Here is a 26,550-nt window from a genome sequence, read left to right on the forward strand (position 1 = left end):
AAATGATTGATACCAGAGGTGATTTTTAGATTGTTCAGCAACAGAGGATCTCTGTTTTTGTGATAGTATAAAATGACTACAATCCTAGATATGAAAGATATGATCAGTAATTGTAAATTCATCATAATTAAAAATAATGACAGTGAAAGTATTTTCTGTCTGTATTTTATCACTGGATGGAAAGCATTAGAGCAAAGTATATAAGTGAAGTTTATAAGTGAATGGTCATTCAGATTTTAAGGTAACCATATTTAATGTTGGGCATCAAGCAATACATTTAAAGTTGTTTTCTTAAGTCATGCTCTTTAAAATAATTGTATTATTAAGGTAACGTTTATATTTTTTGCATATAGAAACGTTACCATATTGATTTAATTATTATTACACCGTGCACCCCAAAACTGGAACAACCTACCAGAGACTCTTACATCCACCACCAGTTTAAGTTCTTTCAAATCTAAGGCTGTATCACATTTTAATCTGGTCTGTAACTGTTTCATACTCCCATAATATATATTTTCTTTAACTGTGCATGCAATGTCTTGTATATAATGTATACCCTGTTCATTTGTGTAACTGTATTTGTAACCATTTATTATTTGTCTTAACTCTGTGCCCAGGACATACTTGAAAACGAGAGGTAACTCTCAATGTATTACTTCCTGGTAAAATATTTTATAAATAAATTACATTTTATTAGATTAGAAATAGAGATAAAGTAAGGTCACTAAAACAAGTCAGACAAGATTTGTATATTGGTGTCTATGGAGTAGATCCTCAGAAGGTCGCTAATATTTTAACGTTCCGTTATCTCAATTGAATGTATCCATATCCGTAACGCATATCCCCAAAGGTGCTTAGCGCAATGATGGCCTGGAATTTTCCTTACATTTGAATGGATCTTAGGCTTACTTATATGCAAATCATATGGTAATGAGCAGTTTAACTAAGAATTGAAATCCTCAGTCCTCCCTTAATGTTAGTGCATGATAATAACGCTATGATATTTAGCACCTTCAAAAAGCTGCCCTTACATCCAGACCCTGATTATCATTGAGTTATTTGTTGGAATAGCCTTAAAGCAATCTAATGAGTATAGGACTTAACCCTTTCATTACAAAAAGTTATGTGTCAGGCAAAGATATATATTATGGATCATATAAAGGTCTGAAACACGCCATAAACAATATATTTTTTGTGATTAAAGTGATACATTTGTGTGAACTTAAATGGTATATACTGTAATGTATTAATAACTGTATACTATATGGGTGTACAATAAAATATATCAATACATACCTCAACAATAGTAATTCATATTTAATTTGTATGAATAAGGGGGTTTGATCTGTGCTCGTTCTTTCAAAGTGCTGTATGGTAGATGTTATCAGCCTCACCTCCTAGCAGCTACTGTGAGCGGGAGCCTTCCTAGCTCCCACAAGATCCACTGAAGACAAGCTCCGTGGACAAGACAAGAAAAAAAAAAAGCACAGAGTGCACCAGAGGTAATAATTAAGTATATTACAACAGAAAACACATGGCAAGTGTAAACTTACAATTCAGACATTTGTAGTTCAGTGGATTGATGTAAACAATGTCCGTATTGCACGTTCACATATTAATTGAGACGATGGGAGCAGGGCTGGCTTCCAGCTTTTCCCGCGTGCTGGTATCAGCTGTTTGTCGCTGCTGGTCTCTTACTTCTGGGATTGCATCTCCCGTATGTAGAAGTCAGACTCAGCTGCCTGCCTGCTTGCCTCCATAGTATTCAACCTCAGTGTAGCGGCAAATTACAGAGCATCAACTCGGTTCCTAAACCACTACTTGTTTCAAACTTGCCATTTATTTTCTGTTGTAATATACTTAATTCTTTCCTTTGGTGCACCCTGTGTTTGTTTTCCTTTCATTTATATGAATGTACAATTAAAATAAATGAAGGATGGATATCCTTAATTTATTTTAATTGTACATTCATATACTGTACATGAAATATTAATTAATATTGTTGAGGTATATATTGGTATACATTAGTGTACACCCCTACTTTACAGTCATTATTACATGATTTATTACATAATTAAGTGAAAACATGAATACGTGTAAAAATTATACATTTCTAATATTATAACAAAATTTGCCTTAGCTTTTAGTAACATACATGAAAATCTCTGTTAATAAAGCTACTTTAAAAATACACCTTAAAGTTTGACCAATGCACATGTGCAGTGTATTGGAAAATGAGTCTCAGCGTTACGATCAACCCCGTCCCTACAGGGAACGTAAGGATGAGGTTTTACTAACGGACCTTATTTATGCTTATGATTAGCTCTGGGGATCCCAGTTAAATTAAGAAAAAATAACGACCGTTGCCTTATTACTGTAGGTAATATAATGTTATTTAACCTTATTAAGTGCACTTCTGAGGATCTACCCCTCTGTAGCAAGTCAAAAATTACTCACCATATACATATGTATCGGGACAACATCCCCGGAATTGCATCACTTTTTCCATAATACATAGACCCCATCAAGTTAAAGCAACAGTTCAAGCAATATCCTACATGTCTGTTTTTTTTTTTTTTTTTTTTAAATAAATCAGTTCTGTACTATGAGAAAATACTTGCAGCATTAAAAAAAATGTTTTAAACACATTTGTAATGTTTCTAATATAGGAATAATTTCCAAAGTGACAGCCTCCTTCCCCTTCTGATAGGCTCTGGCTGTTGAGCCCCGCCCTCTCTCTAGCAGTAAACCAATTGTATCTAGTAACTGCCCAGTCAAGCATATTCTAGGAACTACATTGCCCAAAATGCTTTGCAAGAACTGAATTAAATAACCCTTAGCAAGCAATCTATTATAGACAATTACAAGAGAACGGATCGATCTGCAGTTTAGCTAATCACTTGTCACTGTGCAGATTGTATTGATGCACATATTGAATAGGAAACAAATATATATTTTTAAAAAAACGGCAGCTTGAGCTGCGGCTTTAACGTGCACGTAGAGAATACGCAATCCTTTTTTAAAATAAGTCATTTTCACCTGAAAAAAAATGAAATTCATTTTAGGTTTGGGAAAATGAATCACCCTTACAGCTTTTTAACCTTGTATGGGTTTACAGTCATCTGAAATGGAATTATCCCTCCCCCCCCTAATCTTTAAATATTAAACCTATCAATCTTTCCACGACTAATCTCAGAAACAGTGTATCTGGAAATGCAGAAAATCCTACACATAGTGTATATCACCACACACGTTTTCCCTTGATCATTTAATCTCCTTAATTTGTGCAGCCATATCTATAGAATCACGTGTTAATACTTGTCAAAATATTTTGGCACCTTGCACTGTTAGGAGAAAAAGGATTTAATACTTTCAAGATAGTGCTATTAAAAAAAGTAATAATTAAGACAGTATAAAAATGGTAATGTATTTAGCAAAAAATCCAGATTTAAAAGACAAACTGTTCCTATATTCATACAGTAGATGGACCTGTGATTCAGACCCTTTGTAGTAATAGTCTGTCTCCAAGCGTGCTCAGCTATTTGAAAACTCTGCTCATTACTGTAACAGGATGAAAGGCGAAGAGGTTACCGAAGAGCATTGTGGGCAAGGTAGTTCAGTCTTTCGTGTCCAAGGGGGGTTTCAGTGAATGCTTTGAACTACAAATCCCAGTGATCTTTGCGCCATACGCGTCTCCCAGGAGTGGAGGAAGCGCTGTCTCATTGAATTTCTCCCAGTCAGTGGGAGTTTAGCGCGGCCAAGCGACCGGTCGGAGCTATCTGCCAAACCTCCAGGCATCCAAGCAACTTTTGGTCCGCTGCATCCATCTCCTAACAAGGATATCAGCAGGCAAAAAAAAAAAACACCAAACCAATTCACTAAGTGTTTTCTCGTCAATTTTTACAAGAATAGGATTTATGTGGGTTCTTTTTTTTTCTTTCTTTTTCTCCCTTACAATTAGTTGAGGTTTTGGAAAACAAAAAAAAAAAAAACAATATGAATGTTCCATGAAAAAGGGGGCACTTCTAGCTGCACGATCCTGCTTTCTATACCCCTCGTTATTTCAATTTCCACTTTCAAAGCATTGATGTTGAAAAATCGCCACAACGTAACCAGGGAGAAGTTGTACTTGGGCTTTCGTTTATGCCCATTGAAAACGGTGCACCACCCTTAATTGAATCCACCGGAGGGTTGAGAGAAGAGGTCCCCTGGAAGTGGCACGGTTCATGGTTTTGTGTTCTTCTTTCGCCCAGAGAGAGAGAGGAGCTCAGAAGTTTTGTGGAGACGATGAGGAGGTTATTCTGCTGCTGATCAGACGCCTAGAGGAAGCATTTTCTCAGGACCAGGAGGAGGGGGGTGACTGTGTTGCTACAACTGCTACTTCTCCCCCTTTCTTTCTTTTTATTTGCTAGTGATGTTAAAATTGAGTTGGTGGTGTCTGGCGCTGAGCAGGGTCTGCCTGCTTCTGATCCCTTGCGCTCTGGTACTAGCCAGGGTCCCGGGCTCATCCTCCCACCCTCAGCCGTGTCAGATCCTGAAGAGAATTGGACACACGGTGAGGATCGGGGCAGTCCAGCTTCAGCCCTGGAAAGCAAAAGGTATCACAGCCCAGCACACCCGGGCTTGGCCTGAAAATGAAACCGGGCTTCAGCGGATGGTGGCAGGTCGTGGCCAAGAAGACGATGGGTTCGGGGGGGTGGAAGGGGGAAGCCGGCCAAGGAAAGCTGAAAAGCGGGAATGGGTTGGACCCAGTTTGGAAAGAAAGTCGGACCCTGGTCCCAGGAGTTTTCTTGGCAATGGAGGTGGAAATGGGCTGCTCTTTCCAAGGGATGCTTTACTTTTGGCAGTAGATAACCTCAATCGGGTGCCAGGTCTTTTGCCATATAATCTATCCCTGGAGGTGGTGATGGCTATAGAAGCTGGTCTAGGGGATCTGCCCATTCTCCCCTTTTCGTCCTCCAGTTCTTCTTGGAGTAGTGATCCCGTTTCTTTCCTGCAGAGTGTCTGTCATACTGTGGTGGTCCAGGGAGTCAGCGCCATCCTTGCATTTCCCCAAAACAAAGGGGAAATGTTGGAGTTGGAGTTTATCTCATCCACTTTGCAAATACCAGTTGTTAGCATTGTGCGAAGTGAGTTTTCTCGACTAAGTGAGGTAAGAAAAAAACAACACCATTGTTTAATGGATTTTCGTTATTAAGTAAATCCTCTCATTAACTCGAACACTAATTAAAAGTGTTAACATGTGTGTCTTATATAACTTTGTGTATGTCAGCACTGTTTTCACACATTCAATAGCAATAGATATGCATCATATTTGCAAAAAGTGAAATGCCAACACTGATCAACATTGAATTTAATCTAAAAGGCAGAATAAGGATGGATACAGTTTTTTTTTGTGTGAGAACTCCCTTGAAAAATTTGCATTCAATACATTCAGCACTCTGGACAGCGCAGAGCACTTCCACAGAGAGCTTTTCCAAATAGGCTCTGACCCAAAAGCATTACGGCTTATGTTCACTGTGAACACTGTGCCAGGTCAGCAGGACGCATTGCATCTCAGCGTTTCCTATACAGCTTGGTTTAAGCAATGCTGGTACTGTACTTGTCTAGAACCCTTAGTTACATTACGGTTCCTATCCACAAATTCTGTCTACCATCAACTACAGTATTTTGTAATAACCAGACCTGCAGTACTGTCATGGGTAATGTCACACATTCCCATTGCAGGTTGTATCAAGTTGTACTGTGTGCTTTCCTTCATCACATTTACAATCCAAAGCATTATTATTATTATTATTATTATTATTATTATTAGTGGTTCTTGAGGATGTGTAGTTGTATTTCTGTGCATTAGTTACATCCCCAATGTTCTAGGTGTGGTTAGCATTTTGAAATAGTATTAGTTGTTTGACCCTTTTGTTTTTAGGAACAGATAATAAATGAAACTTCTAATGCATTTAAAACGTGATGCCTTCTTCAGGTATATTCGGATCTTATGGCCTTCTCCTTGTGACCTTGGACAAGTTGTTCTCACTCCCTTTGCCTCAGTCACCAAACATAACATTGTTAACTCTTCATTGAACAGATATCTCATGCTTGTACATTTTACTCTATGCATACTGCATAGACTTTCAGTACACTTTTATTAATGAATTCTTCATTTTGAATCGTTTGCTTCAGTGATAGATAAGTTTTCTATCATAAACAAACTGACCATTTTCCAGTTGAACAATTTCAATCAAATTGCAAAGCATAAGTATAATGCCATGGCATGATCCTTTATAAGTAAGTAAGCTAGTGCAGGATTCCAAACAATTTCATGACATTGACTTGCTTAGTAAGATTGTATTGTATAGAAGAAATGTTACAAAGGGTTCCCGAATAAATCCATTTGTTTCCCAGCACTTGTCCAGACGGGTTTTTATTGGATGGTAGTGGAATGGATTTAATCTGCCTGGTGATGGCTAATTAAGTTTTATCTACAGTGTGTGATTTCAGTCTTCTGAACAAACCAGCTGCATGAAGCTTGAGGAAGGTGGTTAGGAAACAGCAGCATATAGCATAACAAGGGAAGTGCATTGTGTCTGCCATCATATCTACATAATGTTCTATCATAAAAGTCACAGTGTAAACAACTTCCTGTCATTAAAGTGTATGATACTGTACAGTAGTTTCCTACTCTAATTAATAAAAGCATAATTTTTAATTATTCCTAGAACACCCCACAGGAAAATATGTACATTGGTGCACAAAGGATATTCTATCACAATATTTTAATTGGGTTAATTAAATTTGTTCAGCACATTTGTAGTGATTTTATGGTTGCTTAAGAGTAAAATAGCATTTTTAATCAATTTAATCTTAATTTTTTGTTTTTTTCTGGTACTTCTTACAGTACTACTGTTAACATACTTCTCTGCACCTTATATATGTTTTGAATGTTCATGGGTCTGAAATCCTCTAGTCAAACACATCGTACATTGTTTTGAGGATTTATTATTATTATTATTATTTTTTAGGAAACAAAATTGTACTGATGTTTTACAGTTGCTTTGTTCAAATTATACTACATGTTATCAATATTTTAATTTTAGCTAGTGGTACTTTCAGCATCATTTTATAGAAAACATATTGTTGCAAAAATTGTATGCTAGCTGTAATACATATTTTCTTGCTGGCTCTTATAAGTCTTATAAGTTAATAAGGTTGTAACTTTAAGATCGTTTAGAGAATAAGCATAATTAAATGGTAACATCAGAAGAACTAGCAAAATACAATTTATGAATAGTAATAACATGTTACCACAATAACACCTTATGAAGATAGGACAAGGAATTAAAACACTAAGAAGGTCTGTAATATAAAATATATATCAGGAAATATTTCCTAGCATAGTGCTTTACTTGTTGTACATGTAATAACCACACAAATCTTGAAACTATTTATACTGTATGGGATTCATTGTTAAAATATGCCATAAATATTGTTTCATTTACTGTACATGTCTTGTTTATAGGAAGAAGATGCATTTAAAGAGGTATAGCAAGTTTGGGAGAAAGTCATGAGGTTTTCATTTAAAATAAACATAATTGAATGCATATTTATGCTGGTCATTTCTATTAACTCCCACCCTCCACAGCTCATTAATCTTAGGCAAAATAGAGCAGTGTTTTTCAACCAGGGTTCCCAGGAACCCTTGGGTTTCCCAGGCATCCCTAAAGGGTTCCCAGTAATTTTAAAGTCATTTTAAAATTGTACCAAATGCATCTGATCTCAGACACACTATTAGAGCGCGTAGGAGTTCCTCAGAATATCATAGGTTTCCTTGACCAAAAAAAGTTGGAAACCACTGAAATAGAGCTTTCCTGCTTCCTAACCCACAATAAACATTATAGCCTTTCCCCACATTATATAATTACAAAGGGCATTATTACTGTTTAACAAGCCAGCTGGAGGAATGCAGTTAATCTCTCTACTGCTTTCTACAGCAGCATGTTTATTTTTGTTCAAAGTTGTAATGTGTCTTTTTATACACTTATTTTTGATATCAAGAACATTGCCTTCATATTTACATGTGCTAGAATTAGGTTATGGTAGAAGCAACCATGAATTTCTGTATGGACCCCACCCCACCAACTTCAGATTGGGTTGGAGAAACCATGAATTCCTGTATTGACCTCAACAGATAGTTAAACCTAAGACATACTTCCTTAAGAGCCCTCGGCAACAAAAAATTATATTAAAAATAAATTAATTTCACATCTGCTTTCCTTCTAGATATTTACACAGATATGCTAGAATAAACTATGCTACGTACAAATAGAATTACAGACCATGCATTCACGCCCCAATGTGTAATTGAGGTACAGGGACATACAGTCAACATCTCAAGAGCACAAAGGGACTAGGGGTAAGATCCACAAAGCCCTGTTGAATCAGGGCTTATAACGTCATGTTTTCAAAATCAGTAACGGACAATATGTTCCTTGAGGTTAGTGCAAATCCACAAAGCGAATTGTACAGTATGTAAACACAACAGCCGTTATTGATCTCATTAGCATAGGATTAATGGCCTGCTAAATTAGCACTGCCTCACATTAGCGACACATAGCATGACCCGCATTATGCCTGTGCTACCTAAATGTGGTCAGAGGGAGAGAGAGACTTGTTGTTTGCGAGGAGATTCATAGCACTTAGGACTCTAACTAAGAATAGTCTCTCGGTGTTAGGTTATTGCCCTAGTCCTCCCGGCTGCACGCGTGCCTGGCGGCATGGCAGCGCGTACAGTGACTACAGCCACGATCAGTGGTCTTTAGTGAGCTCTAGGGGAGCGCAGGGGGGATGAGGCCATGATAGGGGGCACGGCCATGATGGGGCATATCTGCCCTACTATTAGCTGCACTTGTTTTCCCTGCCAGCGTACGCGTCACCGTACTTTGCATGCCCACACACACACAGCCAGTAGGGCGTCCCCATAGAGGGATGTGCTGTGGTGTGTGGCGCATGACATAGCATGCGCCACCGTGACTACTGGGGACTCAGCCTTAGTGAGCTTTGAAGATACCTGAACACTTAACAGTACATTAAGTTAACACCTTGCTACATCAATAACGGAGCTTTATGGATCTGGGTCTAGTTGTACAACCAGTTTCTCCTGTATCAGTAGCCAGTTTCTCAAGCTAGTACAATAGAGTACAATAATTTAGGTAAATAATAGCTGAGAGCTCAACTAAGACAATATATTCACCTAGTATTTCACTAAAACATATTTTGTAAAATCTTGTCTTTCTTAACTGAATGGTAACAAGGGTCTCTGATTTAACAATAACAATCAACTAGTATTTAGAGAAGAAAACTATTTGTTGCATGCAGATCTAGTCATATTAATTGTTACTTGTGTTAACATCAGATATCCAATTATAACTCAGAATGATGGAGCCTGCTACTTCTGTTTTTCACATTGTTATATTATTGACATGTATTTCCATAATTCTGTTCTATATTCACTACTTTTCATTAATATATATTTCAGTACCCTCTCTAAGTGCCTTCAAAGTGTCAAAAAACCTGATAAAACCATAACCGGTACATAGTTACAGTATTTGGAATGTAATTAAATAGCACCACTCCGGTGTCTTTATAAATATTTTCATACATTTCTTGCGTCATTAAAGTTACAACATTATGGGTAGGTGCATGTAGTTTGCATATTTAGACTTTTCCAATATGCTTCAAGGGGAAGTCGTCGAGCAATAATTGACATGGGGTCACAAAAAAACAATTTGCAGCTGAAAATATATTCTGGACTCCAAATTTACTGAAACACTCTTCAAAATAGAGTTGTAGCATGTAGCAATTTGTGAATCCATACAGTTTATATGCTTACATACCATGTGTCATTAAATAACATAATTAATGGGTAGAAAGATAAAATAAAACGGAATATGAATCAAATGGCTCAAACTAAAGCATTGCTCCAAACCGACGCACAGTTCTCAATTTTAACACTGCCTGACTCTGCATCAGTGTATGAAAGTGCTGTGCTCCATTTTGTGTCCCAATTTGCTCTACTGGCCCCATGAGCATTGTGGGGAGTGGATGTAGGAGAAGTTAGAGGAGGATAGGCAGCACAGTATTAAAATTAGCTGTATAAATAGTTACACATACTGTAGAGTATAACTGATGGTTATAGTATAGTACAGTATAACAGGTGGCATTTACTCTGCTCCAAAGAGATCTGCTCCAAATGTAAGAAGTAAGATTTGAAAGACTCATACTGCACGTGTTGCTGCTCTCAAATTGTCAATTTGAATACATTATTTCCCATTCCTGATGAATTCAAGACATTTACAGTATTTTCACTAAGGAGTCAAGTAACTCGGTTCATTTGATGTGTCTGTCGATATTTGCTGCATCACTGAAAGTGGAAGTGCCAGGAATATAGCAATTCAGGATATTTTAACTGTGTTTTGTAAATATGTGTGGTCCCTTTGCAGTAACTTTAAAGTAACCTATGAATATATGTTTTCCAAAGGCTCCCAAAAACCTGCTTCATTCATCTAATTATCATGTGTCATAGTGGTTTGACTGCAGAAAAGGATTATGGGTAGTGACAGGGAAATATGCACACTAAGGTGGAGATTCAATAGGTTAAATTAACGGGTTTACGTGAATGGGGTGGTAAGGTGTTCTTCAGCACTTCATAGTAAATATGGCTCATTGACCTGGATACATAATCTCCATTGACGCATACATTAATTATTATTGCCAAAAAAGTATTATTTTTATTGTGCAATACATCAACGTTGCACTACTAAAAAGAACATATTTGGAATATATTTCATAATACTGCATTTTTGCTATTATTATGCCTTACATCACTATCTGATACGTTATTAACTGCAGAAATACAACCCTTTTTTTATCACTTACTGTAGTCCAGGTTGGTATTCCATAGTAATCCTTCTGTAACTCTTCCATTGTCAATCATCACATGATGTCATGTACTGTACATGGAATCATTGAAATAAACTATACAGAAGGACACATTTTTAATGTGTGTATTAAATGTACAGTATGCAGGGCAATGCCTTTGGATGTTTTAATGATAAAACATGAACAATTCTATTTCAGGATGTACAGTATATCATTTGGACAAAACAATATAAATGTAAAACAGATTATACTGTCCTTAGTGTAAAAATTATTTATTTATGGGGTTATTAGTGTCACTAAAATATAATTTGAGGAACATTAATCATTATTATCAATGGCTGTGTTTTCCTGTTTGTGTTGCCATACAATATTGATGTATGAAAGCAACAGATCTCATTGGAATTATATGAATGCCACATGACCATGATCAGCCACAGTACCAACGTTTTTGGAAATATGGAATACAACCATTACACAAATTTGCTGAGATGTGTTAAACTCTATCTGAAAAGAACTCCAAAAAAAAAAAAAAAAAAAATTACACACACACACATTTTAATAGTTTATTTTCTTGCCCTTTTACAAGGGATGAGTTCAGGCAATATTTTGGAGCTCTGAATGCTCCTTTGGACCCCACGTGTTTGGTGATGTAGAAGAGGTGGCGAGGCAGGGGGGTGGTTGTTTTGCTAATAGTAGAACTTTCAGCTGTCATTGCCTCAGTTAAGGTAGCTGCTGGCACAGCTGTGCTGAGTGGTAGGATTTGTGGTCTCCAAATGACATTGCCTGTTTTATTAAACTGCAGACATGTCATTATTTACATTTGCCTGTATTACAGCATGTTGGACATTCTGGGTCATCTTGTGGAGGCACAGAAAACTAGTCAAGATGAGCATTCTAGCTAGAAAAATAAATCCACAATTGCACTCTATGGGGACAACATTAGGTGGGACAAAATATAAACCCAAGCTAGTAGCCTAAAGTGCAAAAAGACGCAAAACAAAAAAAGTTTATTGGCATATAATAGGGAATATACATGTGGAGGTATAGGGTAAAGTGTGAAAATATTAAAATTAGGTGGTGCTAACAAGATATTCCCGAGGGTATAAGGCTCCTTTAAAGCCCACTAGGGGCACCTGACATTCAGGGGAGAAGGAATCCCTGAATGTGTGTGATATGATGCATAGGAATATGTCCAGAAAGCATATACGTATGGTGCCTCAGATGGAGCTCCTACTGATAAGGTAGAAAATGCGCTGATTACCTTAAATCACACTGTCAGTGTGTAGATGGCTACATCCAGTAATCAAAGGGTTAACACAGTGTAGCAAGGCGTATATATATATATTGCAACATTACCCAGAACATATACACATGCTATTAAGGTGTCTGCTTGCATTAGGCAGTTAGCAAACTGTGCAGTCATTTATAATATGTTACAAATCCATCTAGGCAAAACACAGTGTAAAGGCTGGTCTGCTGGTGTATACATATACATACATATGATTACCTTAAATCACACTTGTCAGTGTGTAGGCAAAGGTTTTGCTGCTACACAATAATGTTTTTCCTCTAACTTGGCTTTTTGAGACCTTTTATGTAGCATACTGACTTCTTTTTTTAAATGTATGAGCTTTTACCGTTGGATTTATTTTTCTTTGGTTTCGGTGTGATCTAGACTTTTTCCTCAAGCAAAGCAATGTCCTAGTGACCCAAGTTCTTCTTGCGCATTAGTGGCTTGCGATGGTGAACCTGTGCAGTATGCAACTGCATGGTTTCTTGGAAAAACAGGCATCCTCTGTGATCTGTGAGTCCATTTTCTACAGTATGTTGGGGTGGGCTGGGTTCTGCCATGTGCTCCTCTGTTGTTCCCCTTTTACTTTTTTAAGGCTATGGTGGTGGTGTGTCAGTGTCTATTGGAGGTGATGGGAATCACTCTGGTGAAAAGTGGGTCACAGGCCAAGTTGGGTGATGTTGTGCATGCCACAATGGACTTATTAGAAATTAATATACAATGTATTATTTAAAGGTTCACTACATCATGATGTGCGATGTTTTCACATATTTACATTTAGTGACATGGAAATAGATGTGTAGTTAATATATTGTATTCATAAGTATAATAAGTATACCGTATGTGATTGAAATGTATAGTAACATGATCTTAAATTTTATATTACATGTACATAGAAGATATATGTATATATATATATATATATATATATATATATATATATATATATATATATATATATATATACAGGCATACCCCGCTTTAACGTACGCAATGGGACCGGAGCATGTATGTAAAGTGAAAATGTACTTAAAGTGAAGCACTCCCTTTTTCCCCACTTATCGATGCATGTACTGTACTGCAATCGTCATATACGTGCATAACTGATGTAAATAACGCATTTGTAACAGGCTCTATAGTCTCCCCGCTTGCGCACTGCTTCGGTACAGGTAGGGAGCCGGTATTGCTGTTCAGGACTTGCTGACAGGCACATGCGTGAGCTGCCGTTTGCCTATTGGGCGATATGTACTTACTCGCGAGTGTACTTAAAGTGAGTGTCCTTAAACCGGGGTATGCCTGTATATATATATATATATATATATATATATATATATATATATATATATATATATATATATAACAAAACAAGCAAAAAGATGAAGTAGCGCCTCTATTTTATCCTGACTAAAGTGAATTATAGAAGAAACAATTGCTAATCATGAAGGCGTTTAGTGGGGCGGCTAGATATTGGCTGATACACTATGATATAGACAATAAAATAATACAATATTTGATTCAATCACTGAGTATAATTAAAATTAATAATACCTATGTAACGGTTTTTGTGAACCGGCCTGACCCACCCAATCTCACATTGGCCCCTGTGGTCTAACCGGCCCCCATTACAGTGTGGTAGTGTCTGGTGGTGCACCTGTTGGCAACAGGACTCCTGAGTCTCCCGCATGATGGTGTGTGGGGAGGACCCGTCCAGACAGACAGCTGAGGTAGTGTGCTGAGTCTCACCTAGTTCCAGTGCAGCGCCTCCACCTCATCAGGGTCCCTGCGTCCGCAAGGGGATGATCCTGTTGAGGAACTCCTCTGTGGTGCTCCTCTCTGTACACTCACTCCACACATGTACATGAGAGGGTTTGTGAATGAGAACATCTTTATTGATTGATGTGGGCTAGCTGCCCCTCGCAGTATATTCTTAGCCACTCATTCTCCAGTCAGTGCCTCCCTTTAAAAGGTGTATCTCTCCTTAGATAGGGATTCCCTATCCCCGCAGGGATCACTGCCCTGTGCCAGGTCCCTGGACACAGTCTCCTCTTCAGTTACTATAACATAACTATCAGTCTCTTAGGCTAGTACTTGAACTTGGACTCCTTTCAGAACTGGATGCAGATCTTGGTCAGAACTAACTTTAGACTCAGTGCTGTGCCTTATGTACACTCTGGAAGCTGACACACCTCTGACATCACTAACAATGGAGTCAGAGCATGTGACTACTCCCATCCATACACAGGGCACCCCACCAGGGTGTGAGGGCAAACCTCCATAATTACTGCTGGCATGCCCACAACTTACCAGGCCTTACTGTCAGCAGGAGAGATGACTGTAGCCATTTTACATGACCGCTACATTCTCCCCCTGGTGAATCCCATCGTCCTCGCTGGGACCTAAATTTGTATACCCTTTTCCAGGAAGCACTGAAATACAACACATAATTAGGTTAACTTCACGTACAAATTTCCATGGTGTATAACAAAATGACTACAGTACATTCCGCCATGCCCGCCCCGACCAGCAGCCACGAACCCGTGTAATGTATTAGTACCCCCTAAAAATAGTGACTCGGGTCAGGTTTCTTGACCTCTCTACCACCCATGTCCAGGACCGTGACGTGATAGTGCCTAGGCAGTCCCCTCTCAGGCCTATATGTCACCCTGTGCTTGTAAATATTTCTGCCAATGCCCCATACACGCACTAAGTGCTCTATGCCTTCTTCCCTATCACGGAACTCCCTCTTCCTACTAAGTGCATTTCAATGGCCTCCCTAAGCCACCTATCCCGGTTGTCCTCAATCTCATCCATGAGAGGCTCAGGGACATACGGGTACTCCAACCCGTGGGATGATTTATACCGAGCCATTATGGTTCTCTCGGCCCTACTTATCCTAGTCAGGTCAGCCTTACCTGCCCTCCCAGGTAACACCCATGACAGGGGCTCATCAGGGTCCACGGGGTCTGATAGGATGCTAGGACCCATGGGCTCTATTTCCCTATTCTCAATCTGCAGCCACCGCTCCTGCAGCTCTCTGTCCCTCTGTTCCGGTGTGAATTCTCCCACAGCCCACCAGTAGTCCACTACATCCTCTCGCCGGATGAGGAACCGAGTGCGGTCCATCCAGGCGGAGTACCCTTCGAATAATGGGGCCCACCAACGATTCTCTTTGAATCTATCTGACCTCCCTGACTCCCTATCATCATCTGTAGAAAATATCCCCGATGACCGTGCGGATCGCGGCAGGAACCACCTGGACGATCCCGGGGCCTTTATCACTGGCTCGGGTGCTGTTGTGGCCACTCTCAATTCTCCCCCTCCCCGAGAATCGCCCTCCGTAGCGCCACTGCGCTGTCTTTCCCCAGTCCGTCTCCCTTCTCCCCCCGGTGATATGTCCACAGATTCCAAACTAGGCGGGGAACCCGGGGACCGTGTGATTGGGGCAGGGGTTTTAGCTAGGGCGTGGGATTGGGCGTATGGGCAAGAAATTGGACCCCACGGGGTTACGACCCGTTCCTGGCTGTCCGTAGACTGGTCCAATGAGGATATCTCACCCTCCTCAGTCCTTGGATCGTCCATCCAACTCCTGGGCCTTGTAGGTGATCGGGGACCTTCCCCCGATCGCCGAAGCGTCGCTGCATTCTTCCTCGGGGTTCCGCTGTCGCCACCGGAAGTGATGTCCTCCCCGGAACCGGAAACACCGTCATCGCGGGTTGGACCCCCATTCGGGATCTCTTCTTCAATGACGACATCCGGAAGCTCCGCCGTCGTCCTCACCGGAAGTGATGCCGTCTCTCCACGTGCGCCTGTGGCCTGGCATGGCCTCTCCGCTCCTACACCGTCTGCTGGGGCAAGGTAAGTGAAGGGACTCCTCTTACCCATCCGCAGGGGTGCCGGCGTCTCTCGTCCGTCGCCGCCACGTTCTGAGGCGGAGGGACTCCGTCTCTCGGCTCGCCGATCTGCGGGGGACGTCCAGTCTTTCTGACAGCTGCTGGTACCACGGGGTGTCGTCCTCCCCGGTTCTATCCTGGGCCTCGATGTCACCTCCGCTAGTTCCCGGAGATCCTCGTCCGAGTATTCTCCCTTCTCGGTGCGGTCAGGAGGTGACCCGACTGTCTCGGTTGCGGCCGACCCAGCCGACTTGACTGGCTCCAGTCCCCTTTCTCCGGGACTCGCACGTCCTATCCACAGTGCGCCAGGGGACTCGGCGGTTCGCTTAGCCTGGTCCCCCGGGGGGTCAGCCGATTGTATCGGTATAAATGTTGGCATAGGCCATAAATACAGTGTCCCGCAATGTGGGCAACGTGCCGCCGTGTTGACCGTGCCTCCGGGCAGCCCGCATTGTAGGCAGAGCCCGACCACCGTCTCGGTGTTAGCCACCCTTACTACTAGTAACCCACCGGGTACTGAGTAGGGCTGAGTGGAGACCATAGTTCCCACAGCGGAGGGGCAGGCCATTCTTTTTGTAGGGACCACTTTCAGTGTGGGTCTCTCCAGGTCAGTGGTTCCTCGCAACTGACCGGTAGAAGCTTCTGGGCCAGTCACTTCCTGCTTCGGCTCCTCCCTCCGCTGACATAGCTGGAACCCGCCCCCAGGGGTTGCAATTATGGGCGGGTCCCACAGGGGAATATCATGCCCCTTAATTAAGGCCGCGCCTCTCTCAGTCCTGGTGGGCGCGGTCTGCGTTTTCGCGCCAGTTTCCTCCTCAGAGCTGGATTCTTTTCCCGCGGCTAGTTCCCGCCTTCTCCTTGCAGCAGCTTTGCGTGCAAAATATCCCTCTTTCTTGCAAATCATTTCCGCGGCCGGAACTACCTTGGGTAGTGGCGCCGTCTGGATATCAGTCCCTGGGCCCAGTGGGTGCATTCCCACAGGCCATAGTTGAAAGTCACTCCCCCTGGTGGAAATCAGTGGAGGGTCCCATAGACTAAGCGGTTGACTCAGCACAGGGGCTGAGTTAGTCACTGTCCATGCAGGCGCAGCCATAGCTTTCGCGCCATGCCCCCCATCAGGGCGGGGCTCTGCTGTTCGCGCCATTCCCGGCCAGCTCTTTGCAAGTTCTGCATCAGCCATTTCTCCTGTGACTGTCCCATGCGGTTTCCCTAGCAAGCGGGAACCGCCATTTTGGTTGGCTTTTAAGCCCAAAAAGTCATTTTGTTTGCTCTCCTCGCGGGGTTCTCCCCCAATTATTACAATTTCCTCACACTCTTCAAGGGTGGCCCCTCGGTGTCCCAGACAGGATAAAAACGGGGCAGCCACGGCCTTCGCTCCGCTCCAGAGCAGACTGGTTAACGATAACTCGGCGACAGTTTGCTCTTCAGTGGGGTGCACGCCACGGGTGCCCTCCCCATCAGCCTCTGGTCGCCATTTTGTGTTCTCCGCACCACGCGGATCCTCCATTCTCTCGTAACAGTTATCGTACATGGGACTCCGCTCTGCGGGGCAGCCTCCACATCAGTACAATAAAGAGTTGCTCAGATGCACCACCACATGTGTACCCGAACTAGGCTGGACTCATGTTGCACTACCTCAGGCTAGGCTCACTCTCTCAGTGTCTGCTGTGACTCCTTCCTCCCAGTCTGTGCTCCCTATGGTAAGTGTCTGGAATGGGCTAGGTACTCTGGCTCTGCCATGCAGTACTTGGGGCGTCTACCTCTCTTGGTCAGCCTAGCGCAGACCCTCTCCAGGATTCCTGACCAAGTTACAGGCTATCCCTTCTGGTGTCCTACCAACTAGCACTGCCTCAAGGTGACTCGGTCAGCTATAGCCCGCCTCCAGACCCCTCACTCCTTTCAGGCCCCTAGGTCGTCCCTGCGAACTGACAATATCCCGTCAGCCCCCTGACCACCCCTAGGTCCGTCCCTACGCAGCACAGAGTGGCAGCAGACTCTCTCCCTGTTTCCCAGTGTGCCTAGCTAGAGCCTGTCCTGATGACAGATCTGATCTCAGCAGCTCGCCTCCAAATGTAACGGTTTTTGTGAACCGGCCTGACCCACCCAATCTCACATTGGCCCCTGTGGTCTAACCGGCCCCCATTACAGTGTGGTAGTGTCTGGTGGTGCACCTGTTGGCAACAGGACTCCTGAGTCTCCCGCATGATGGTGTGTGGGGAGGACCCGTCCAGACAGACAGCTGAGGTAGTGTGCTGAGTCTCACCTAGTTCCAGTGCAGCGCCTCCACCTCATCAGGGTCCCTGCGTCCGCAAGGGGATGATCCTGTTGAGGAACTCCTCCGTGGTGCTCCTCTCTGTACACTCACTCCACACATGTACACGAGAGGGTTTGTGAATGAGAACATCTTTATTGATTGATGTGGGCTAGCTGCCCCTCGCAGTATATTCTTAGCCACTCATTCTCCAGTCAGTGCCTCCCTTTAAAAGGTGTATCTCTCCTTAGATAGGGATTCCCTATCCCCGCAGGGATCACTGCCCTGTGCCAGGTCCCTGGACACAGTCTCCTCTTCAGTTACTATAACATAACTATCAGTCTCTTAGGCTAGTACTTGAACTTGGACTCCTTTCAGAACTGGATGCAGATCTTGGTCAGAACTAACTTTAGACTCAGTGCTGTGCCTTATGTACACTCTGGAAGCTGACACACCTCTGACATCACTAACAATGGAGTCAGAGCATGTGACTACTCCCATCCATACACAGGGCACCCCACCAGGGTGTGAGGGCAAACCTCCATAATTACTGCTGGCATGCCCACAACTTACCAGGCCTTACTGTCAGCAGGAGAGATGACTGTAGCCATTTTACATGACCGCTACACCTATAAAATGTAAGTTTAATAAAAATACCAAAATGTAAAAATATATGTTGATAAGTGAAAAAATATATATAAAAAAAAAAAAAAAATGAAAAAAACCTCCAATACACAAAGTCCTGTTCCAATGATATTAGCTCCAGGTTCCTGCAGCCCGTTTCAAAGGGATCACCAGTCCCTAATCATATCTGAAAAAAAGGAAAGAGAAAAAACAGGCGCACACCTAGTGCATTACCATAATAAAATGGTATTAAAGGAACATAAAATCTTTCAAATGCCCACTCACAAAAGTACAGCAATCAATAGCATGTATGAGATAGGCTCTCATTTGCCAACAGCTCGATCATCAACGTCCGGCTCAGGTCAATGGCGTCGTCACGTGACCCTCCTTCGTGCAGCCGAAAGTAGTCATCATCGATGACGAAACACGTAGGGCGTGGTTAGATTGCGGCCGCCATTTGCCCACGAACATTGTTGCTACTTGCTGTCAAATACTGGCTCTCGTGTGTATCATTACGGCCCTAAACAACTATACAGAGGACTTCCAAGGCACTGCTTCCCGGAGGGACCTCTCTTGCTGAACACTGAGTGCGAGGTATTCCATTTCCGGTTTCGGCTGCACGAAGAAGGGTCTCGTGACGACGCCATTGACCTGAGCCGGACGTTGATGATCAAGCTGTTGGCACATGAGAGCCTATCTCATACATGCTATTGATTGCTGTACTTTTGTGAGTGGGCATTTGAAAGATTTTATGTTCCTTTAATACAATTTTATTATGGTAATGCACTAGGTGTGCACCTGTTTTTTCTCTTTCCTATATATATATGTGTGTAACGGATTTTCTGGCCTAGCCTGACCCACCCAATCTCATATTAGCCCCTGTGGTCTAACCAGTCCCCATTACAGTGTAGTGTCTGGTGGTGCACCTGTTGGCAACAGGACTCCTGAGTCTCCCGCATGATGTTGTGTGGGGATTGCCAACCCAGACAGGCAGCTGAGGTAGTGTGCATGAGTCCTACCTAGATCCAGTGCAGCGCCTCCACCTCATCAGGATCCCAGCGTCCACTTGTCGATGGTCCTGGTGAGGAACTCCTCTGTGGTGCACTCCTCTGTGTAATCACTCCGCACTTACACACGAGGGTATGATTTAACAACATCATCTTTATTGACTTGCGGCGGGTCAGCTGCCCCTCACAGCGGTTGTACTCAGCCGCTCATGTTCACCGCACTTCCCTTTGAAAGGTGTCTTTTCCCAAATGGGTGGATTCCCTATCTCTCCTTAGAGAGATATTCCCTGTGCCAGGTCCCTGGTCACAGTCTTATGAGCTGCATTCTCCCAAGTCTGTACTCAGACGTGCTCCTTACTCCAACATCTACAACCAACTCCTTTCATAACCTCTGAACCACTCCTAACTTTTGAGCAGTGCTGTGCCTTATGTATACTCTGGGGGCAGGCACAACTCTGACATCACTAACTATGGATTCAGAGTATGTGGCCACTCCCATCCATATATAGGGCACCTCACCAGGGTGTGAGGGCAAACCTCCATGATTACTGCTGGCATGCCCACAACTTACCAGGCCTTACTGTCAGCAGGAGAGATGACTATAATCCATTTTACAGCATGGTTACATTCCCCCCCTGGTGAATCCCACCGTCCCCGGCTGGGACCTAAATTTGAAGTACCTTTCTTCAGGAAGCACTGTAAAATGAATAACATACATAATTAGTCACAACATTGACAGATTTCACAAAACATTGCGTCAAGCAAGCCCTGACCAGCAGCCACTAACCTACGCAACAGCCATCCTGTTCCCCCTAATAATAGTGACAAGGATCGGGTTTCTTAACTTCCCAACCCCCCATGTCCAGGACTGTCACACTGTAATCACGTGGCAACCCCCTTTCAGGTCGATACACCACTTTATGCTTATAGACATTCCTGCCTATACTCCACACCTGCATAAGGTGTGCTATCCTCTCCTCAGCTCTGTTGCCCTTAATGGCACCCCCCTTATTTACCATATACTCTTCTATGGTCTCTTGTAACCATCTGTCCCTATTATCCTCGATCTCCTGCATGAGGGGTTCCGGAACATAGGGCTATTCCAAGCCATGGGAATACTTGTACTTGGCGGTAGTAGCCCTCTCAGCCCGGCTGCACCGAGTCAAATTAGCATTCCCTGCCCTCCCTGGCAATACCCATGACAGGGGCTCGTCTGGGTCCACGGGGTCTGTCAGTATACTGGGACCCTTGGGCTCTATACTGCCGTGACAGATTTGAAACCACCGCTCCTGCATCTCCTTTTGCCGCTTCTCTGCTGTAAATTCTCCCTTAGCCCACCAGTAATCTACTACATCCTCCCTTTGTAATAGAAACCGAGTGCGGTCCACCAATCCCACATAACCCTCGAATAATGGGGCCCACCACCGGGTCTCCCTAACCTTCTCGGGCTCTGATTCTAGGGAGTCTCCCTCCTCTGTGTCTCCCCAGGAAGACACCCCCGATGTCCCAGTAGATCGGGATTTAGGCCACCCCACACGCTTTGGCCTTTCCTCTAACTTCATGATAGCCATGCTAGGGCTCCAACTACTCATGGATGCCTCCCCCGAATAGCCTCCACCCACCGACCCATCATTGGACGTATAACTCGCCAGTCTCTCCCCAGTCCGTTCCTCATAGGTTCCCTGGGACCCTCCCGACATTCCCAAACTGGACGAGGACCCACAGGAAAAGGTGACTGGGACAGGGGCTTTTTCTAGGGCATGGGGTTGGGCATAAGTACGGGCAATGGGTATCCGCGGGGTTCCGACCCGCTCTCTACCCCTAGAGTGTCCAGGATCACTGCGAGGACTCTCCGCTGGCGGAGCCTCACCCTTCTCAACTCTCCTCACAGCCTGCCAGCTCTTTGTTGTCACACGTGATCGGGAAGCACTGCCCGATCGCCGAGACGTCGTTGTCATCTCTCCGGTCGTTCCGCTACCTCCGCCGGACGTGACATCATCACCGGAACTGCAAACTCCGCCATCTTGAGATGGATCCCCATGCGGGATCTCTTCTTCCAGAACGACGTCCGGAAGTTCCGCTGCCTTCTCTTGCGCCGCCTGGGCCTGACACCGCCTCTCCTCCACGGATGCCGTCACCGGAGCCTGGTGAGAACAAGGGCTGCTCTTACCACTCCGTAGGGTGGGCGTGGATCGCCCGTCATCGGTGGACCCGCCGGTCCCAGGAGTGGAAGGACTTCACCTCTCGGCCTTCCGTTCCACTGGCGACACCCGACTCCTCTCACCGATACTCCCGGTAAGTGGTACTTTCCTCCCGTCTTCTTCACAGAATACTGCCACAGGCCGGATCACTGCACCGGACGACACTCTGGGTTCCTCATCGGAGGAATCCGCTTCCACTCTGCTCGGGATCACCGTTCGCGGCGACCTCCTTTTAGTCTCTCGGTCGGTACGCTGATTGACCGCTCCTTTCTCCTCGGGCTCGGCCTTAGCAACCGGCCCCGATCCCCATTCTCCGGGATCCGCACTTTCCTTCCACAGTGCACCGGGGGACCCGGCGGACAGCCTAGCCGTATCCCCCGTGGGTTCGATAGTCTGGATGGGCACAAATGTAGGCATAGGCCACAAGTACTGTGTACCACATTGCGGGCAGCGCGCCACCGTGCCCATGGTACCGCCGGGTAGCCTGCATTGTAGACAGAGGCACACCACAGTCTCGGTGCCCGCCACCCGAATCACCAGTAAGCCTCCTGGTACTGAATATGGCTGGGTAGATACCATGGCAGTCGCTTCTTGTGGACAGGCCATTGTCTTAGTAGGAGATACTTGCAGCAGCGGTCTGTTCTGTGAACTGGCTCCGCGTGACTGACAAGCAGAGGTTGAGTTATCAGCCACTCCCTTGACTAGCTCCACCCTCATCTGACAAAGCTGGATACCACCCCCACTAGTAGCAATTATGGGCGGGTCCCACAGCTTAATAGGATGTCCTTTAATTGAGGCCACACCTTTCACAGTCCTGGATGGCGCGGCCACAGCTTTCGCGCCATTACCCCCAACAGGGTGGGGTTCTTTCTTTGGCGCCAATCCCGGCCAACTGTCTGCAACTTTTGCAAATGCAGAATTCTCTTCAACGAGCCCACGCGGTCTCCCAGGGAAGCGGGAGCCGCCATCTTGGTTTGCCTTCCCAATCACTTTAGCAACTGAGGTAGCCTTTTGTATAGCGCTCCCCGGCTGGCAAGCAGTTCCTTCGTTTCCACCAGCCACAATCACAATGTCCTCAACACTGTCCTCCAGGGTAGAACCCTGCGGTCCTAGGCAGGACCAAAACGGTGCGGCCACAGCCTTAGCACCACTCCACAGCAGGCTCGTGAAAGTCATTTCCGTAGCATGCTCTTCACCCGCACAGACGCCATGTGCGCTCTCTCCATTAACCTCCGTCCGCCATCTTGGACCTTTCGCACCGCGCGGATCCTCCATTCTTGCGGTCGCCATTCTTTCACTGTACTTAGGATTATTGTACATGGAGCTCCTCTCTGCGGTGCAGCTACCACACCAGTACAATAAAGATTACCTTGATGCACCACCTTGTGTACCTAATATAGGCTGGACTCGTGTTTGCACTACCTCAGGCTAGGCTCACACTCTCAGTGTCTGCTGTATCTCCTTCCTCCCAGTCTGTGCTCCCTTCGGTAAGTGGTCTGGAATGGGCTAGAGTACTCTGGCTCTTCCATGCAGTACTTGGGCGTCTACCTACTGTTGGCTAGCCTAGCGCAGACCCTCTCCAGGATTCCTGACCACGTTAACAGGCTATCCCTTTAGGCATCCTACCAACTAGCACTGCCTCAAGGTGACTAGGACAGCTATAGCCCGGCTCCAAACCCCCAACTCCTTTCAGGCCCCTAGGTCGTCCCTGCAAACTGACAAACTCCATCAGCCCCCTGACTACCCCTAGGTCCGTCCCAACACAGCACAAAGTGGCAGCAGACACTCTCCCTGTTTCCAAGTGACCTAGCAAAAGCCTGTCCTGTTGACAGGTATCTCAGCAGCGCCTCCAAATGGTCTAACCAGTCCCCATTACAGTGTAGTGTCTGGTGGTGCACCTGTTGGCATCAGGACTCCTGAGTCTCCCACATGATGTTGTGTGGGGATTGCCTCCGAGACACGCAGCTGAGGTAGTGTGCATGAGTCCTTACCTAGATCCAGTGCAGCGCCTCCACCTCATCAGGATCCCAGCGTCCGCTTGTGGATTGTCCTGGTGAGGAACTCCTCTGTGGTGCACTCCTCTGTGTGATCACTCCGCACTTACACACGAGGGTATGATTTAACAAGATCATCTTTATTGACTTGCGGCGGGCCAGCTGCCCCTCACAGCGGTTGTACTCAGCCGCTCATGTTCACCGCACTTCCCTTTGAAAGGTGTCTTTTCCCAAATTGGTGGAGTCCCTATCTCTCCTTAGAGAGATATTCCCTGTGCCAGGTCCCTGGTCACAGTCTTATGAACTGCATTCTCCCAAGTCTGTACTCAGATGTGCTCCTTACTCCAACATCTACAACCAACTCCTTTCATAACCTCTGAACCACTCCTAACTTTTGAGCAGTGCTGTGCCTTATGTATACTCTGGGGGCAGGCACAACTCTGACATCACTAACTATGGATTCAGAGTATGTGGCCACTCCTATCCATACATACTGCACCTCACCAGGGTGTGAGGGCAAACCTCCATGATTACTGCTGGCATGCCCACAACTTACCAGGCCTTACTGTCAGCAGGAGCGATGACTGTAATCCATTTTACAGCATGGTTACATATAGCACAACAGAAAGAAAAAACAGCGCCAACCTAAACCATTATATGAATAGCCACATCAACATGAAGAAAAAAACCTATACTGTACAAAAATGGGGAAAGATAGTATACATGCACAATACAAAAATATATAAAAAATAAAAATAAAATTATCAGATGTAAAGTCCAGAAAAATATATATATAAAAAATATATACAAATCCTAAAAAATGCTACAATTGCTATCCAAAAGAGTATCTGCAGCCCGAATGAAGGGAACACCACTTCCTTGAAGATATCTATAGAAACACAGAAAAAACAGGCGCACTCATAGCATAAAAAGGTATACCAATATTTATGGAGTAAAGGATTTAAAATGCACACTCACAAACATAGCTTAATAAAAAGCAATTTTGAGTATAACTCAGCCAGCCCGACACAGGAAACGGTACCAGATGACTTCAGTGTCCGGTGTAGATTCACTGCAGCAGCCTCTATGGATGCCTCCGCAGCCCGGAGAACACGAGGGATGCCACCTTCCTCTCAATCCGGCGTCACACAGTGAGTTCTCAGCTCCAGGTATCGCGAGAACTCAGTGACGTCAGTGGATATAGCCGGAACAAGTTCACATACGTGTATTCAGTGGACGGCTGAGATAAATGTTTAAAAAGAAACAACAAATGCTATAGCTGGCTTGTGAGTGAATAATTAGTAAAAATGGAACAATACACCTCCACCAAACACTATGTATGCGTTTCGTCTCAAAAGAGAATTCATCAGTACCATATTACTATTATAGAAATCCATTCATATTGTGTGTTTTTTCATAATAATATTGTGTTTTATTTATTTAGTATTTGTTTTTTATTAATTAATGTTATGGGTGACAATTTGAACTCTCTCTAAAGATGTGATTATATGACTGAGACCAACTAGTACAATTCCATGATCAATATGGTACATTTAAGAGAGTTTATCATGATGTAGTTCAAATGTATGTTGTTTATAATTAGTATTTTGTTTTTTAAGGGTTGAGCAAGCCTAATGTGATTTTTAATAATGATTTCCACATGTTTCCTATCATTGTGGACATTTTTCTGGGACTATTTAACCTATGGCGGAGGGACTATGGCCGCATATTTTACCCCTGAAGAAGCGGATCAATCCGCGAAACGCGTAAGGTGATGTCACACACCCTGCGTCTCGGCGTCTTGTGCACTTATTCACACATCCTCCTGATCGAGATTCCTGGAGCCACTCCAGCATTAGCTCCTTCTGACGGCGAACTCTTGCAAGAGAGTAAGAAGCAAAGCAGCCCGCAGTTAAGTGGAGCCGAGGACACGTACAGGAGAGGTCTGAAAGTGCTTTTACCAACTCCCCAGCTGCCCCTTCCGGACACCCAGCTGGTCTGGGCAGGAGAAGGAGAGGGCATCCAGATACCATACCTGAAGCGGAGGAGCAGCCATTCAGACACTTATTCACGCGCATTACCTACTTGCAGTTTGTAAGTAGGATACTAATAGATGCCGGATGCCCATTTGATGTTGATGTCCATTTGTTTATTTTTAGCTTTTAGTTTTTTGTCTTTGTAATAAATAGTCTTTTTATCCATTTTTTAGTGCTTGCTTAATCCTTCTTAATATTTATTTATTATTAGTTTTGTTTTTGTTTTCTTTGTTTATATTCCATATTATCAGTGTAGGTGCTGTTCTAACAGTATCACACTATGTTGTTTTTATTTGTTTCATTCCACGTGCTGAGCAA

The 26,550-nt window shown here is 44.0% G+C and overlaps 1 protein-coding gene across 1 annotated transcript in view; it reads left to right on the top strand.

Annotated features, from left to right (window-relative positions):
• The first annotated feature begins 3,720 nt into the window (after window positions 1-3,720).
• Window positions 3,721-26,550, top strand: part of GRIN3A (glutamate ionotropic receptor NMDA type subunit 3A) — a 278,357-nt gene continuing 255,527 nt past the window's right edge. The window contains exon 1 of the mRNA XM_075595296.1: window positions 3,721-5,155. Within this exon, the coding sequence (XP_075451411.1) occupies window positions 4,418-5,155 (738 nt within the window). The 5' untranslated portion in view covers window positions 3,721-4,417. The remainder of the gene's footprint in view (window positions 5,156-26,550) is intronic.

The sequence above is a fragment of the Ascaphus truei genome, chromosome 1 (assembly GCF_040206685.1).
Source record: "Ascaphus truei isolate aAscTru1 chromosome 1, aAscTru1.hap1, whole genome shotgun sequence".
NCBI classification, from domain to species: Eukaryota; Metazoa; Chordata; class Amphibia; order Anura; family Ascaphidae; genus Ascaphus; species Ascaphus truei.